The sequence below is a fragment of the Apteryx rowi genome, unplaced genomic scaffold (assembly GCF_003343035.1).
Source record: "Apteryx rowi isolate R43461 unplaced genomic scaffold, aptRow1 scaffold_41, whole genome shotgun sequence".
Lineage (NCBI taxonomy): Eukaryota > Metazoa > Chordata > Aves > Apterygiformes > Apterygidae > Apteryx > Apteryx rowi.
This window is the reverse complement of record NW_020450621.1, coordinates 3436701-3450424: the sequence shown is the minus strand read 5'-3', so window position 1 is coordinate 3450424 and position 13724 is coordinate 3436701. Positions and strand designations below refer to the sequence as shown.

The window sequence follows — 13724 nt, the reverse complement described above, 5'->3', positions numbered from 1 at the left end:
TTTTTTTTTTTTTTTTTTTGTTCCTCTCTGCCCTAGTATTCTACGACCTGGCATTTCCGCTATGCCTTTCATGCCACTGCCTCTCAAATAGTTTATATTGCTCCACCATCTGGCATGTGTGTGTATAGGTGTGTGTATAGCAGATTGTACTACTCAGTCTATGATCTAGATTTCTGTTTATTTTTTAAAATGCACAAAAAAATGCAACTAATATTTTGAATGAAGTCTTATTATAGACAGTGTGTTTAGATTTTATTAAGTTAAATACAATAATTTATCATAATATCATTCTAAACCAACTACTTTTTCATTAGTTACTCTTTTGGGGCTCAATTCTCCATGTGTTCTCTCAGCTGAAAAAATTGTTTTTCCTGTTGTTATTTAGTTTGAGAAAAATTATCTTGTGTGTTTCTGCAAGTGCATCTTTCATTTAAACAAGTTTAATCCATTCCTTTCAATCAAAGTACTCCTATAGCTCAAAAATAACTAGAACATAAAGTTTCAATTCCTTTCCCTTTTATAAAAAGGTAAGAAAATCCAAGTTCAGAAGATTATTTAGATATTTTTAGGGTCTGGGCGTGTCAAGCTTTTTTGTTAGCACAAGAACATTTAAATACTGGGTTTTTTGTTTCTTCTCTAGAAGTAGGTTAGAACATAAATGTGTGCAAATAGTAACAGTTCACAGTTCCTTCCCCAAGACTTTGTTTGTAAATGTTTGTGACTAAAATCCTTCTTGAAGTTCAACATAGCCAGAAATGAGGCCCAAAAATTCAGAAGAGCTTTTATGTAGGGAAATGCCACGTCCCAAAAGCAAACTTGAAATTATTAGTGGTAACAATGACAGTAAAAATGCCTTTGACTCCCTGGTTCCTCCCTGAAAGTATCTTACTTGTGAAACCTTTTTTCAGCTGGCAGTCTGGCTATAACACATACTGTTCCTTTAGTCAAGAAATTTACTGTTCCTATGAGATACTTCTGTGAAAAACGCCAAAGCCCTTTCATCTGTCCTTTTCAAGTCAGTAAATCTAGTACTCTAGTACTAGTATGACAGGAAAGAGGTCTTTGGATGGAGCCTAATACAGTCTAATACTGATAGCCCCCAGCAGAAGTCTAATAGTCATCTGCCATGGAGTTTTCCTAAGCACCTTCCAAATTGTTTTGTCTGACTATACGAAGAGCGGAAGATCCTGTAGAGCACTGTGGAGCTGCACACTCTGACCTCTTGACTTCAGCTTCAGCATCACTCATTTAGCCAGTGATCTTTCAAGATCATGTGTGTCTTAACAAATTCATCGAGTTTTGGATAGTTTCTGTAGGGTCCTTGGATTCCACAAGTTGTTTTGCGATTCTCAACTCGCAGATCTCTTCCTTTTGTGTATCAGTTAAATCTGCTCCCATTAAATACCTTATTGATGATTGATGGACTTCACTAGAAGTATGTTCCTAACTGTCCTACCTCTCCAAGTGTGTTGAACAAGTGTTTGAGTGCATTTAAGGAGTCAAGGAGTGATACAGTAGCCTAAACATAGGTGACTAGGGGCATTTTTGATGCCTTAGAGTATCCCTACCTCATCTCCAGCTGCTGTTTAGAAGGGTGCAAGTCTCCTGTGTGTCCCATGTCGTATGTGCTAGCTCCATGCAGATGCTTTAGTATGCTCTTTGGTGTCTAAAATGGCATAGACACCATCTTCCCCCCACTCATGGGCAGACTTTTTACATTTCCCTGTCTTGGAAGTTATGTTTGTAAGCAGATCCCCAAAGCAGCACAGGCTGTTTTATTCCCTAGGCCTAAGGAGCCATCAGGAAAAAACACTCTGACTCACTCCCTAGAGTTTATGTAAGGGCAGTGCTCTACTACCATCAACAAGAAGCATAACTTCCTCAAGAAGGATTTTCCATTGTAAATACTTATTTCGTAGTTCAGTCTTATCAAAGAATATCAGGAAGGGACTTCCTGCAACACCTTGTATTTCCCTGCTTCCATATGCATGATGAGGTAAGCTCAGTCCATCAGCTAGCAGGGTATAACATGACCTTGGTGAAGTTCTTCCAAAAGCTTTGGTATTTCTGCCCTGAGAGACAGACCTTTGAAACAATGCTGAAGGACTGAGGACTCTGGTAGCTGACACCTCCAACCATGGTTATGATGTTTATATGGACTCTTGAGATAATGGATCTTAGGCAGCCTTAGCTACATATAAACATGGAAGAGCTGTAACCCATTTATTTGTCTCATAAGGCATTTTGCCCTTTCTTTTGACACCATTTCTTAAATCCTTCTACATGTACTATGGACCACCCCTTTGAGCACTTGATTTGAAAGATACAGATCAGGCACTTTTCCAGTCCTTTCGTGCACTCATGGTCCATTTCCAAGTCCCCAAGTCAGGTTACTTCTGTTTCTGAATCTGGCAGACATCATTTCATGGAGCCAAGACTTGATGCAGAACAAGAATGTTGTGACATCCTATCTGGTGGACTTTCATAAATTTTGTGGACTGAAGCTTTCCAGCAGCTCTTTAGCAAATCTTGACCCAGAACAGAAAAATCCATACTTGAAAGAAGTACCAAATAAAGTGAAAGCATTTTCTGCTTCAGTCCTGTGGGCATTTCTATTTCTGCTGCCTTTCAGTACTCCTTGAAGCAGACTCTCAGCTCTCTTAGAGGGAATTTTTCTGTGGTGTTCCAATATCGTCCACCAGTTAAAAACTGGCCGATGTTTTTCTTCCCTCTGGTACTGAGTTTTTCAAAAGACCTGAATCATGCGTCTTTGCTAGAAAAGCAACTGCTCCTTCCTGGGATTTGAATATAATGTTCCTACCTTTGAATCAATGTTCACTGTATCCTTTTTTCTAAACCAATGATTTTGGTAAGCTCACCCCAGGGAAATTCAGCCTGGAAGTTCTCCATACACTGTATTCTATTCAGACAGCTACTGTAGAGCTGAAATTTTTACTGTTCACTCATTTGTATTTTTCCTTGTGACTCTCATGCAAAGGCTGAACTAAACGCACTAGATATTCTTAGAGCTCTTTCCTTTTATCTTTCCAGAACAAAGTCATTTTGTAAAACATCCAGACTTTTTGTGGCTTTTGGTGATAAATTTAAAAGAAGACTGTTTCCTGTCAAAGGCTGTATGAATTACAAAGTACACTCCGGTTTTCTATACATTAAATTAACTATTTCTCCTCTCCTGAGTTATCTTTGTCAGAAAGAAGTCAGTGTTTGTACTGAACCTCTGAGCACAGTGTAGAGCTGGTAGGTATCAGTCTCTTCCCTTCTCACTTTCTGTTATTCGTCAGATATTAGCATGCCGCATGTCCTTTTACACCTGTAGAAAGTGCCGACCACTGCTACTGATTGATAGTTCCTGAAGTCCAGCCTGCAGATCGGGCCCATTTTTCAAGGTTTCTCATTTGTTTGAATCAGCAAAATCAAAGCTAATGAACTGATTGTTTGTGGGGGAATCTGTCTTTTCTGAACAATAATAGACTGGCAAAATTATTATTATTTCTCACAGAGATTTTGTGGAAGAAAAGCTTGGCAGTAAATATGTAATAGGGAGATCCCTGGATTTTGCAAYATCCTTTGAGGAATCGGGACCTGCAACCCCAATGTTTTTTATACTGTCCCCAGGGGTCGACCCATTGAAGGATGTGGAGAAACAAGGTAAATAAATCATGTCTCTAGGCATACCACAGTACTGCTTTTTATCTTCTGTATAATTATCTTAGCATGACGTTCCTGCTTTTTTTTTTTCCCCCTAATGTCTCTRTAGATAATGGAGTAATCTGGTAAAAAAAGATAATTGTGAGAAGATATTATTGTTTCATACTGTTTTTTTTTCTTTTCTTTTTTCCTTTAAGGGTTTTGGATTTTCATCTAAAGTTTAACTCAAACTTCTCTCTTTTCTGCATTGCCCAGATTCCCAGTGTGGTTCACACTGCCATGCTTTCTGAGTTGGTCTTGTACACAACCTATAATTTACATCAGAGGTATCTAATATGCTGTCAGATAAAAATAAACAACAACTCTCTGTAACACTCTGCTGGTTAGATGCAGACTTTCCAGTTTTTAGTGCCATCCTTCCTGGGTTGTTTATGGTGTGGACAGTCAGATGTAGTACAGTCAGGTGGCTTCAAAGCCACAGGGGCTTCACGAAGGAGGCCTTATTTGAGAAGCCAGTGTTTTCCATGGTGCACCAATTACTGTTGTCAGTACCTGGTCTCTAAAGCTGCCAACATGCAGAATTTTGCTCTGATTCTCAGCTCCACTGTGGAAGAATTACTTTTTTCAGCCTGAACGTGGCAGTTGCAGTAGGTCAGGAAATAAGGTGTCCCCATTACACCTTCTGACTGTACCACTGCCAAACCGAGGTCGCTGCAGTCAGTTCTTACAAGACTGTGTGCAGCAGAGGGGCCTGCATCCCTCTGTAGCAGAGGGGCCAAAAGTCTTTGGGTGCTGCTTTAGGGCTGCTGCGGATCACTGTTGTGCTCAGCAGGGTTGGCAGCCCCAGCAGAGGAACCAGGCTGAACTAAGCCATCGTTCAGGGGAATGGTGGCTGAACACTTCTTTGCTGAGCTGTGGATTTCTCCTTCTCTCCATGGTGCACCTTCTAGGTCATCCTAAGATAATTGTAGAGTCAGTCCTTTTCCGCATTGACAMAAACAGCTTTCAGAGATGTTCGAACCTTGTGCAGCCTCAGCCCCGTGACAGACAGCCGTTCTTCAGCTGTGCTCTCATGTGCTGTCAGTTCCTGTGTTTGGGTTGTGTTTTATGCTCTTCCTGCCCTGATATCAGGTCTCATTGTTGTGAACTGGAGGGAAGTGGGATTTAATGGACCCTGAGGAGAGTTGTGTCACATTCCTGGGTTCCCTTTGGAGCCGAGTTGGTGATCCTGGCTCTCGCTGTGTTATTTYCTTGTACAGGAAGTGAAACACTAATATCTAACCATGATTCATTTAACTGAAATTGTAAAAACTTGTGCAGTTGAGCACTTGGTTTTAGCCAGCCAGAAAAGTTACAACCAGTAAAAGTGCAAAAATCGAATGAAATGAAGCCATCGCTTCATTACAGCTGCACCGGCCTTAAGCCTACCTTGCTGGAGTATGGTGCCAATTCATTATTCAGTATTTTCTATGCCCTTCATTAGGTTTTACTAAAGTGCAAGTCTGACTAGATATTTCTTGCAAATGGAAGATAACTTCTTCCAGATGCAGCCCTCTCCTAGTCCTCTCCTAGTCCTCTCCCTCTGCAACGTGGTGAAGATCTTCCAGCAAACACAGTGTCCCCCACTGCCGAGAGGGGGGAGACTGTGTGCTTGCACAGTTCCCTCTCCTGTTCGAGCCAGCAAGATAACTATGATAAGAGGTGTGATAGCTCTTCTGAGAGGATTTTTGATAAGGCTGAACTCTGCCTTGCTGCTGCTGTGTGAGCTCAGCTGTGCTGCATGCGATTCCAGGTAAAAAGTGCTGAATGTTTTTCTCTTTTCTTTTAGGCAAGAAACTTGGTTATACATTTAACAACAGGAATTTCCACAATGTTTCCCTTGGACAAGGTCAAGAGGTAGTTGCAGAACAAGCTCTAGATCTGGCTGCGAAGGAGGGTCACTGGGTTATCCTTCAGGTACGGTGTCTTTGGAAACAGTGCTGTAATTCTCCCAGGTTACTTGATGCTGATCAAATTAGTGAGGGCAGGATATCATTCTTTTCTCATGGGAGATGGGACAATGTGTTATCTGCATGTTCAACATCAACACTTTCTAACTGTCTATTGCCGCCATCTACCACTTTTCTAAGACTCAGTCTTCTTGGTTTTCTTGCTCTTAGAGCTCTCTGTACCTATACAGTTGTAGGGAGTCCTCTGAGGGAAGGTTGTTCTGCACCTGCCTGTGCTTTTATCTGCTCTGAGAATAAATAAAGGGCTTTGTTCTTTCTACCACTAAAATTTTGTTAAGTATTTAAATAAGTGACTGAGAATGTGCCTGATGCTATAGGGTATTCAGAAGCTATCTACAGTGGTGCTGATTCTTTTATGGTGGCGCATCCCAAAATGTAAATGTGTGATGCTCTCATAACTTGGCAAAATGTTTCCAAGTCTTTCAAAGTATGAGGGGAACTCTTTTCTTGTCAAGTGCTCTCTGGAGTTACTTATTCAGTGAGTGCCTTAGTTTCCTTATTTGCAGTCACTGATGACAGCTCTAATTACAGGTCTCTGAGAATCCCTCTGATTTCCTTGATTTGGGTTTTATAGGCATTTACTATCACTGAGTTGTTTGCTTATGAATTAGATTAAGACAGTGCTTGCAGTCCTGATCTGAGCCTAGTCAGGGCCTGATTTTGTATTTAAATTAAATGGCATTGCTATTGTGTTCTTTCTTCTTACTGTTGTTGCAAGCTCCATCGAAGGTAGAAAACTTCTAAGCTTTTCAAGAACTCTTAAAACAGGTAGCTGCAATACTGGCATTTGCCTTTGAGATGGTGAAGAAGAAAATACGCAGCCTCTATCTTCTCTATTTAGTAATGCAAAGCAAAGGTGTTCTTCCTATAATGGGTGTTAGTACCTGTAAAGGATCTGTAAGTAACATCAGCTTCCATGTCTGTTGCTTCAGTACAGATGAGTAATGTGAAATAAAAGTATTTTTATGTCATCCATTAACATCTTCTCTAGTAGTCAAAGCAATCAGTAAGATATCTCAGTGGACACTGAAGGGTTTAATCAGAAGAGCTGCAAAAATGAGATTTATATGAAAGAATGATTTTGATAGTTGATGTAGCTAGTTTTCTGGCAACACCTACCAAGTGTGACTATCTCCGCTGGAACAGAACAGGCTGGTTCCCCAGTGAGCTTAGAGCTGAGTTTAATTCAGCTGGCTGCTGGCAGTTTTTGATGCAAATGGCACAGGGGTAAACTCAGTGGTCACAGCAGTGGCTGCCAGATGCTAGTATTGGGACTCATTACAGTCAGTTAGTAGTCTAGGATTTTCTCTGCTGTAGTCACAAAACTGATAAAACTTTGTACAAATAAATATTCTGGATCTATGTTGTGCATGGTTTAGAAGAAAACAGTATAGACCAGACTGTGTTTCAAAAGAGAGATCATAGCTCTTTCTGCCTTTGTTTTTACAATGGTAGACCTTCTGAGCAATACGGGCAGTTAGGGTCCCACAGGGAGCTAGTTTTGTGCTCCGGTAGCACTTCACCCTCCAGATAGTCTGGGAAACATCAAACGGGATGTTTGAGGCAGGCAGTTCCATTTCTGTCAGTCCAGTTTCTGCATTTGGTTTCTCTGTTGTGCACGTGGAATGACAACAAAGCAGTGGATCATAACTGTCACCCAAATTGGCCAAGCCGACTCAAGACCCTACCTCATTCTATCTCATCTCATGKTCCCATATCTTTCCAAAGGCCACTCTTACTGAAGCTTAATATAAAATGAGAGAGACCAGCCTCAGTCAGGCATGAGGTGCTAATGATATCATCCTCTGGCCCCCCCCCCTTTTTTTTAAACAAATTAGACAAACCATTTTCACAAGCTTGAAACACTGACTGCTCCAGATATTGCTAAAATCGGTATCCAAACTCATCGCAGGAGGAGTTAATGGGTAAGAGTCTCACACAGGAGTCTTCTGTCATTGCAGTCATAGATGAATCATAGCGAGTATTTGTCACGTGGAGGTTCATTTGGCAAAATCGGGCAGGTTCAAGGGTGTTTCTAGATCAGTTACCCAGGACCTGGAATGACACAGACAACTCAGTATACACAAGTGTCCCAGAATTTGTGAATCATTGCATTAATTATAAAAGAGAGGACAGAGCAGATCTCAACAGGCACTCCAGTGTAATTTACTCAGGTTAATTTAAATTATTATTTGGAGGCTGTATCTCACCTATAGAACCGTTATACCCAGGCTTTCCATTTGTTTTTGAGCAGACAGAAAAACAGCTGTTAGGATCAGGTATCAGTTCTGTGTTTTTCTAGCCACTTAACAACTCCTTGGCTCACATAAAGTAGAACTCCCCTTCTGTCCACTGAATTTGCTATCTTATATCAACCCCTACGCCCTTTCTCCTAGATAAACTCTTTATATGATTACCTAAATGGCTTTTATGCATGTAGTTTATTACTGGCCCTTGCTTGGAACCAGAAATAATGACAATCAAGCACTTTGTATGATAACGGGTTGGAGAATTAGGTTTGTGGGAATCAGTTGTTAAGGAATATGGAAACAGTTAGGAAGTCCTTATTGCATTATGTAAGCAAGATCACTGTCTTTGTGTCAGGAAGGGACTGTTCTATGACTGGTTCCTTCTGAAATGTGTTGACCTCCCAGTGTTCCCGTCTGAAAAGAAACCAACACYGTAGGAGGCAAGTTCAGGAAAGTAGCTTCTATATCTCCCCAGGGAACTTGAAAGTTTTGTCGTCTCACACTGAAAATCGAGATTGTCATGAGTTAATCATTTTACAAGACAGAAGAGCAGAAAACACCCGGTCACTCATTCTTAGGGAAAGATGAGGCTCACTCTGGCAGAGTGTGACCAGTGTAGGTTCTTGCTTCTCTAGCATCAGCATTATCACATGCCTTGATTCTTCAGCTTCTTTGGGCTCCAGTCCCTTGTGAAAACAGTGCCTACACTTGTACTATTTGATGACGCAGATCATGAAAGAATAAAGACCATGGATAAAAATTATTCTCTACAAATATAGAAGATCCATCTACAAAATAGGAACCCCTCCATGGCAAAAGTGCACTTGGCTGAAGGAGAATGTGTTACACAAGAGCCACAGAGAAGAACCATAGTAAAGCCCAGCGGCTGTTCTTTTCTGAATTGTCTGTCAACCTTGAAGAGTTGAGGGTGATCTTTAAGCTCCATCCAAATCTATTTAATGTCATTTAATGTCTGGGTCTCCTTAGAAATAGTTCATAGATTTGGAGGTGTTTAAAATGGATTTTTATGGCCCTAAGAAGGGCATGGAGATGCCTAAGAAGGGCATGGGATTTACATCTGGTACCTTCACCTTAGACAGGGACACCCTCTAACCACTTGGTATTGAGCTTCCAACATCATTTGTCAAATGCAATTTGAAGTATTCGTATAATTGATGGAGAGGGGTCTGCTGAGGAGGTAGGATAATGAAATGAACAATGGATAATTGTACTGGAATGGACAATGAAACTACACCTTGAAGTCTGAAGAAACCTTTAGATTTGTTTTTATTCATTTAGATTTTTGCATGAACACAAAATCACATTTTTTTCAAGATCTTTTTCATYGGCAGGAGAATTTAGGCCCTGTGATTTAGACAACCCCTTTTTTTGCAACTACACTGTCTACAGTCTTAAGTAGAAGATTTAAGGAGAAAGTGTGTTAGCTGAGAGACTGTCAAAATGCATAGTGGGTGGCTGTAGTATGGCTTACAGATCACCAGCAGGTCAAACCGGGACTTTTTCAACCGGTGACCCTGGCAACATGTCTCCTTACAGACTTAATCATAGAGTCTGTGAAGCTGCTACACAATACCTGGTTTACACATTGATTGATCATTACAAGAGAGAAGCTGCAGAAAAAGCTGGTATTGAAGCTGTGAGAACAGTTTTTAAACCTGTATTCAGACTGGACGGCAGCAGTCACATCTGTACCAGCTAGCTGGGAGGGCTTAGGTGTGCCGGGGAACCTGAGGAGCGCATGGAGTTGCCAACAGACCCCACTCMTGAAAATGCTTAAGTCCTGTGAATGAAACTCAGCTGCACAGAACATCTCCAGGAATCACAGCTGCTACATGACCAGTTGCCTTCTTCTGCAGCAGTCAGAATGTTTGTTGCATTTTGTTGCTTTTTTATTTTTTACTTTTTTTAGCTTTATATTTACTTTTGCTCTCATTACCTCCCGCTTCTCGGTAAAAAGGTTCTGGGAGAGGGAACGGCAGGATTTTCTTTATGCTGCAAATATCAGTGCAGAGCGTTTGACCATTTCAGAATGTCTTAAAGAAAAGAAAATGGAAACAGAAACAAGGTGGTCACATAAGCCAGCCCTTGGCATGTAGGTTTCAGCTTTGATGGATTGACATCTTCTGTCTAAGAAAAGATCTGTCAAAAACCTCTTGACCAGTTTTACTGTGGTCTGCTTGTGCCSTAGCTCTCTGCTAGTCTCCAGCAGGCAGTAGCCTGCAAAAGATCAGTCTCTGATTATAYCACACATGAAGGGCTGCTCTTCAAATGGTCTTCATTTCCCTGAGAAAGAAATGGAGATATAAAATAAGAGTGGGAAGTTGCTTTTATATCAGTCTTTTTCAAATATAGGATCCCCCCTCCTTTGGCACCCTGAAAATTCATGGAAAACATCAGAAAAAATACAAATGCGAATAAATGCACATATTAGTATCCCATTCCCCCCCCCCACACACACACACACACATACCCCTTAATGTTTCTCTCAAATCAGAAGAAATTTTAAACAGGTTTTTTGGATTCTCTTTGATAAGGTTTGGAGAAATGCAGGTTCCGTGRTGTCACAAGCTGTGGGATAGTCTGRGGGTCATTAAATGAGAAAACAGGTTTCCTTTTCAAGAGTTTCCAAATGATATGTATTCCTTCTGCCCTGAGCAAAAAGGAGCTTGCTTTCTTTTCAAGATGTGAGTTGGAGTTGCATGGAAGCATTTGGCTGATGGAAACTAGCTCTTTTCACAAAGGTTTCAGGTATCTCATTTGTAAGGGAAACTGTAAGGGAATTTGTAAGGTTCTGACAATGAATAAAAAGCACTTCCCATCCTGTTGGTTTACACAGGCACTTTTCAGTGAGATGGATGCACAGAGCCACAGTATGAGCATTCTTAGGAGGGGGATCTCTTACCAGTTTAAGTGCGGAGCCCTGGAGGTCCTGGGGATCACACAAAAGGCACATTCAAGCAGGAAAAGAATTGGCAGTTGGACTGAATATTTATTTAGCTTGTTCTCTCTCTTAAATTTCCCTGAAATATGTGAGGGGTGCCCAGCAGCTACGGCAGTGTGACTGCCTGATAGAAGCATGCAATGTGAAGATCCCAACTATTTCATACCTGCCTTGTGGTTCCAGCATCTAAGCTCTGCAGCATGGTCTGATGGAGCTTTCCATTTTGGGCCTCCTGTTGGTTCCTCTGTATTTTCCACCTACCCAGCTGTCTCTTTGGGAATGGATCGATAGAAAAGTGGTCCAAACTAAGGCATTATCCTAGGACAGGATAGCACACAGTGCTGTAGGACCTTGGTGTTGTGTTGCACGCGCATGAAATTGCACACACACTCCAGGCACCACCCTTCTCTCCATAGCTTTCCATTCATTTGAAGGAGTACAATTCAATTTTAAAAGAGATGTAGAGATARTTGTCAGGTCATCACTTGTGACATGTTTTGTAGCCTTGGAGGTAGGGAGCAGCCAGGTATCACCATTAGGAGATAGACTGAAGATCCAGCACGGCTCTGCCCTCTGCAGCTGATTTTGTAAGGAGGCTTCCTAGTGTGAAGATCTTTCCACCTTTTGTAAAAACTCTGCACAGTTGAGTAATCTCTCACCTTTCATGGTGCAACTGGGTGGAGGATAGGCCCTGCTGCCAAGCAGACAGGCCTGTGCCATTCCTGTAACAGCATCTTCCCTAAATTGCTTGTTGCGACTCTCCAGTCCCTGCCTGGAATATTTTGGCTGTGAGAGTCTTGATGCCAGCTCTCCTCAAAAGCTGAAAGACTTGCTGTCCTTGAGGGMTGGCTGTTCAAAACACACACACAAACATACTTTTTCTTGAAAACAAGATTTATTAAAAGTAGAAGGAAAATCAGATCAAAGAGCATAATGTGCTCAACTCAAAGAGCCAGATAATCTGTATCGCAGAATATTAAAGTACTGGTAAAAGAAAGTGCAAGTTCATTGCAAGCCTTTGTAATGAATCTGTCGAATCAAGGGGTGCCATCTGACTAGAGAATAACAGTATTCTTTAGCACCTGTATTTAAAACAGGGAAAAAGCATTGGAGTAAACTAATTAGTGTAAATTCAATAGTACACAAAGTTTCAGAACAAACTTTGAAGAACAAAATAAGTAAAGACATGAAGGCAAAGAGATTAAACATAATAGGAATTTGCTAAAGATAGATCATGCCACTTAACAGATACGTTCCATTGTGAAGGTAACTGAAGTTTTAGAGGAAATACAGCAGCTCTAATTCATGTGGACTGTAGTAAAGCCATAGAGACAGTGCCGCACAGGAATGTATTAGGGAAGCTACAGAAGGTCAATATTGCTTGTAGAATTCCTGAATAACAGTCATGAGGCCAGTCTTAAGAAATGAGCTTGGCTCTAAAAACTGTGTATGTGCTATTGGCTTAGCACTGACACATTATTAGGAGAGGTGTCATTGATACAGAGGAAGATTGAAATGTGATATTGGAAGACTGCAGAAGCCTATAAGGCTGCAGTAGTAGAAATGGGATGAAATTTAATAGCGCAGAATACAAGGTCATGTACTCAGGAATAATAGCAAAGGGAAAAAAGGCTTCTTAAGGTAGAAGACAATACTGCCGCATAAACAGCAGGTATGGGCTGGAAGTGGAAAGCTGGATGCCTGAGGAGTAAAGTTCGGGAACAGCCTCCCCAAGAGTTGTGGTGGCAAAGCCCTAACTGTTTTTAGGATGGYGTTTAATTACTTTATGGGTGGAGTCTTGGTATGGTTGTTAAATGTCTTATTTCCTATCTTCCCTGCTGTCCTGGTTTTGTAGGCACTTAACATCATAGTGTGTGCTTCTATAAATGAATGAAAATAGATAATGCAAACATTAGACAAGGTGGGGGCAGAATAAATGCTGTTTAAAAGATAAATGTATGTTGTAAGCTGGGTTCCTGTCAGTAATTGTGGGCACCTAGAGAATGAATCRTATCACCTGCCTTTCACACACCTGTCCTAGGTAGGAAGGATCCTTGCTGAAGGATCTTCTGTTCTGGAGGCCAAGGTGACCAGCTGATTGCATAAACACTGAACATTTTGACACCTGAAGCTTGGAGAGAAAAATATCTTGCCTAGGGTATCCATCTGGACAGCATGTCCTCTCACACCTTCCTATTTGCCTTGGTAGGTGTCATATCTAGCTTCACTGAAGAATTTGAGGTCTGCATGCAGTTGCAGGACATGATSTCATTGGGATCACAGAGACGTAGTGGGATAGGTCACATGACTGGCATGCCGTGATGGATGGATACAGGCTCTTTAGGAAGGRCAGGCTGGGAAGGCAAGGAGGGAGAGAAGCCATTTATGTGAAAGAGCAGCAGGAATGCATGGAGCTCTGCCTGGGACAGACGATGAGCCAGTTGAGAGCATATAGGTTAGGATTAGGGGGCAGACCAACACTGGTGACTTTGTGGTGAGTGTGTGCTACAGACCACAGGATCAGGAAGAAAAAGTAGATGTGGCCTTCTTTCTTTGCAGAAAAGGATCTGGGAGTCCAGGTGGACAGCAAGTTTGACATGAACCAGCAGTGCACCCTGCAGCAAAGAAGACCAAGAGTTTCCTGGTTTGCATTAAGAAGAGTATTGTCTGCAGGTCGAGGGAGGACATCCTTCCCCTCTACTCAACACTGGACTCCAGATGTGATCTCACACAGTRCTGAGTAGAGGGGAAGGAGTGAGTCCAGCGAAGGGCCACGAAGATGATTAAGGGAGTGGGATATCTATCATAACAGGAGAGACTGAGAGCTGGTATTAT

At 41.5% G+C, this 13724-nt stretch overlaps 1 protein-coding gene across 1 annotated transcript in view; it reads left to right on the top strand.

The window, feature by feature from the left end:
• Positions 1–13724, top strand: part of DNAH9 (dynein axonemal heavy chain 9) — a 215022-nt gene that overhangs the window by 166737 nt on the left and 34561 nt on the right. The window contains exons 62-63 of the mRNA XM_026075736.1: positions 3521–3669; positions 5498–5625. Coding sequence (XP_025931521.1) covers positions 3521–3669; positions 5498–5625 — 277 coding nt within the window. The remainder of the gene's footprint in view (positions 1–3520; positions 3670–5497; positions 5626–13724) is intronic.